Source organism: Asterias amurensis, chromosome 12 (genome assembly GCF_032118995.1).
Source record: "Asterias amurensis chromosome 12, ASM3211899v1".
Lineage (NCBI taxonomy): Eukaryota > Metazoa > Echinodermata > Asteroidea > Forcipulatida > Asteriidae > Asterias > Asterias amurensis.
In genome coordinates, this window is record NC_092659.1 from 13,000,060 (window position 1) to 13,004,695 (window position 4,636).

The window sequence follows — 4,636 nt, forward strand, 5'->3', positions numbered from 1 at the left end:
CACGCGAGGCCTTGCCTTGGGTGGGCTCTTAGAGGATGGTTGGGCAAGCGGCAAGCTCCGAGTGGCGGACACAGTGCCCAGCGAGCTTGAGTCGGCGTTCACGGATCTTCTCTGTGGCCTTTGGCCAACCAGCATACAGGTTGGAGTTTCTCATGTGGTCCTGCCAGGGGATGTTTAGGGCCATACGCAGCATCCTGGTGTAGCAACCATCCAGAGACTTCTCTATACTGGTGGTGAGGGTCCAGGTCTCAGCTCCGTATAGAAGCACTGACTCCACTGTTGCGACAAATAGTGATCTTTTCAGCCGGGCACTCAGCGTTGATGACCACACCTTTTTCATGCTGTGAAGCACGGACCACGCCTGTCCTTTTCGTATCTTCAGGTCTTTTTCACTGGAGTTGATCCAGGATCCAAGGTATTTAAAGTCGGATTCAAAACGAAGAGTTGTGCCGTCCCTCGTGTGGACAGGAGGGTCACTGATGTTGTAAGCTATCACCTTGGTCTTTTTTGTGTTCAGCTGTAGGCCAATTTTCAGGCACTCCTCCTCAACTGACAGTAACAGGTCCTGGGCTTGCTCAATCGTGTTTGACACCAATGAGATATCATCCGCAAAATCCAGGTCAGTGACTGTCACAGGAGGCACACGTCGGCTCTTGCGGGGAACTAAGGTGAAACCCAGCTCTTCTTCTCTTCCGCCAATTGCCTTTCTCAGGGCATGGTCAAGGACAATGATGAAGAGGAAGGGGGCCAAGGTGTCACCCTGGAGAACTCCAGCTCGGATGTCGAAGAAATCGGTGACCCCATCTGGTGAAGTGACCTTTGCTCTGGTGTTTGCGTATTTTGACCCGATCACTTCAACTAGCCTGTTTGGGAGCCCATAGGCAGTGAGGATGTTCATCATCTTGTCCCGGTGGAATGTGTGAAACGCCTTACGAAAGTCGATAAAGGTGATGACTGCAGGAAGATGTTTGTGCCTGACTCCTTCAACGATTCTCCTCAGCGCGATGATGTGCCCCACCGTTGACCTCTGCACTGCACCGTAGCACTGGCCGTATCCGGTTAAGTAACATGCGGTTAAAGGTTTTGGAGACAAAAGAGGTGAGACTTATTCCTCGGTAGTTGTCCGTGCAAGTGAGGTCACCAGACTTTGGAACCGGGATGATATTGATTGTGCTCCACTGATCTGGTGCTTCTCCCTTCTCATATGCACAGTTGATGAAATCAAGCATAATGTCGTTGATGGGGACATGCTTTAGGACTTCTGGGACAACACCATCCTCCCCGCAGGCTTTTCCACTCTTGAGACTGCTCAGTGCTTTGGCATACTCTTCCTGGCTGAAGGGACTATCCTCTATGTCAAGATCAATGAACACTTGTGCTACCTCCTCCTGAGCTTCAAGCACAGCTGGTGCGTCTCCAAGTAGGTTTTTGAAGTGACGATACCATGCGTCTACCCGTTGCTCATCTGTGTCTCCCTTGATCTGAGAGGGCTTGGATGTCTTTTTACCAGTGATCTCGTTGATCAGTTTCCAGCTCACTGCATGTTTTTGGTTAACGTGAGCCTGTTCCACTTCACTGATTTTCTGGAATAGTACCTCCTCCTCTATAAGGTCGTAGGTTTCAGCTAAAGCCTTTTTCTTGCTAGCATATTGTTCTTGTTTGTTGCAGCTGTAATTTGCTACTAGTGAATTATAGGCTACTTGCATCTCCTCTCTTGCTATGACGACACGAGGAACCCTTGAGGCTTTTGCCCACTTTTTCACCCTAGGAACCTTGTCCATGCAGATCTCTGCAGCCTCCTTATTTGCTTCAATGAATTTCCCGTAGCGGCAGTTTGCAGATTCCTCATACTCAGCCAGTACCTGGAACCGATTGTGGACTTCAATGGCGTACCTCACCTGTAGATTACTGTCTCCTTGGGGTTTCCCCCAATCATACTGAACCCTTCCAGTGGCTGCCTTACGTGGAGATCTGAGACTAAGGCGCACCTTTGTCACCACAACTCTATGGTCTGAACCAACTGTAGAGAAAGTATTGTGGGCACAAGAGTCAAGTACGCTGTTCCTCCATTTACGCCTGGTAAGGATGAAGTCAATCTGGGCCTTTGAACCTGATGGAGACAACCATGTCCAGAGCCTTCCCTTACGCTTTTCAAACTGGGTGTTATTGGCGAGAAGAGAGTAGTCCTCAATCAGCTCTATCAGACGCTTACCATTGTCATTGGCAACTTGATGGTAGGTGAAAGGAGCATCCCCCAGTCCCAGACGGGCATTGAAGTCACCAAGGATGGCAAGAAAGTGATGCTGAGGGACAGCCTCAACTGCTTGTCTCAGAGCATTATAAAATGCTACCTTTTCATCTTGCTGTGCTTGGAGGGTTGGCGCATAAGCCACAATGGTTGTTAGAACTGGGTTTCCCTTGAAGGAGGCAGTAATTACCCTATCAGAGGACCGGGTAACACTGATAAGCGTCTTCTGTGCGTCCCTGCTGAGCATGAGTCCAACACCACCAGTTGCTGCCTGGGCTTCGTTTCTCCAAGCCGATGTCGTAACAAGGTAGTAATCTTCGATCATCTTGGTTACCACCGTTTCCCTCATGTCATCAGTGTGCACCCTCCTATGTTCCTGGATCCGACACACATCCACTCTGTACTTCCTCATCCTGTGCACTAGTTCCTTAGCACTCCTATCCTCTCTGATTGTACGAACATTCATGGTGGCAATAGACGTACTCTTCTTACATCTAAGTAGCGCGTTGGTTCTCCGGCACCCTTCAGCCGCCCCCTCCCCAAAGATGATACATTGGGGTTTGAAGGAACGTCGTCATCATGCTCACAGGGTGAGCGTGCTCGAATCCCCTCAGCTAAGTTCCTGCGGACTCCGGCCGCTGGAAGTATACGATTCATCAATGGATTATAATTCATGTTCAGGCTTTTCAATTGCGGAGGTAGTACTTGGGTGGTCGCAACTCCTCTCCCAAGACGGTTGGTTTGAAGTCAAAGTTTTCCATCTCCTAGGACAGCTGCCTTCCCATGGCTAACGAGCCCCTCCTGCCCGGGTTTGGAGTCAGAGTGCCTTCTCCTAGCTGGATTGCCTCCCATGGCTAACGAGCCCCTCCTGCCCGGGTTTGGAATCAGAGTGCCTTCTCCTAGGTGGATTGCCTCCCATGGCTAACGAGCCCCTCCTGCCCGGGTTTGGAATCAGAGTACCTTCTCCTAGGTGGATTGCCTCCCATGGCTAACGAACTTCACCTGTCCGGAGCAATCTGGATTTGAGGCGCCAGAAACTCGCCTTCACACCTCTGCCTTCGGTTAGAAACAGGGATTGGCGCACGAAACCAGGCAGTAGGAGTTTGACTAGGAGAGGCTATTTTGAGACCCAGACCATATGGGACATTTAATGATGGAAAGTGGCTCAATACTTCCCCCAAATCCCGGTCATTCCTAGCCCTTAAATCCCCAATGTTATGAAGTAAGTTAATCTGAAAAACAAAACTGGTTAACATTACAGTAATTGTGTCTGTTGTGTTTAGTATTGGCAGTTAATAGGCTTAAACCAAGTCGACAAGTAGTAACTTTTTCTTTTTTTATGTTAAAATAGATGTTAAATTTACATGGGGGATAAAGAATATTAATTTGGGATTTTACCAAAACACTGATGTGTGTTAGCACTGTATACCCAGTACTATATCTAAATAAATTAAAGTTAACACTGTTTCAAACAGTGGTAGCCTAAATTTAATCTACCATATTAAGTTTGCACTGGCTTCATGCATCTAAGAATACAAACTAATGTTTGGCTAGGAAGTTTTTCTTAATTAAAAAATGCAACAGGCAGCCTTGGCAGTTATTAAACCTATAAGAAATAATCATTTGTTATTCTCAGTCATGGAGTCATGCATTCGATATACAAATAGAGCTTGGGATGAGTAAGGGTTTTACAATTAGAAGTCAGCGTTAGTTCAAATTATGGCGTAATTATATTTAACTATCTTTGTTTTGTGTTACTGTCTTGATGTTGTGTATGAACTATGCCCGTAGGGTTTTGACGGTTTATTACGTTGTACCCTAAGAGGGACAACTCAACTCATGTAAGGGGGTTGGTTAATGTTCCAGAGCTGTGTTTTATTTATGTTTTATATAATTATAGGCTGTCACTCGCTATATAGTACGACTATCGGGGGGGGGGGGGGTTCGGAGCATCATTAGTCTTGGCCCAAGACTATGGTGCTTGTTTCTGGATAGTGTACCAAGCGCAGTTGTAAATCACCGAAGCGCGCCCGCTTCGGTATGATTTAGTTAAATAGGAGCTTGAAATCTAGACTACACTGGCAAGCTACCATAGTATTGTACATCCTGCAGCGCTGCGTGCGGTCGTAGAAGTAAATTAGCATAATGTGATCCAGGGTCATTCATGTTATAATTACACGGCATTGGCAGCTCCGTGTTTGTCGTGGAGGAAGAATCGTAAGAAAAATAGGAATAATGTTCACGATTTAATATGAATGCTAAAGATGAAAAAAGTAAGCCAAAGCTATATTGATTTAGAAATGATTTTAATTAAACTGTATCAATTGTTTTTAGATACAATACACCACGTTAATTATAACATACTGACTGTATTATGTATTCATGTGA

At 46.5% G+C, this 4,636-nt stretch overlaps 1 protein-coding gene across 1 annotated transcript; it reads right to left on the reverse strand.

Moving 5' to 3' along the window:
* Positions 1 to 983: 983 nt before the first annotated feature.
* Positions 984 to 2,714, reverse strand: LOC139945419 (uncharacterized). The gene has a single exon (XM_071942769.1). The coding sequence runs from the start codon at positions 2,712 to 2,714 to the stop codon at positions 984 to 986; it is 1,731 nt and encodes a 576-aa protein (XP_071798870.1).
* Positions 2,715 to 4,636: the final 1,922 nt, after the last annotated feature.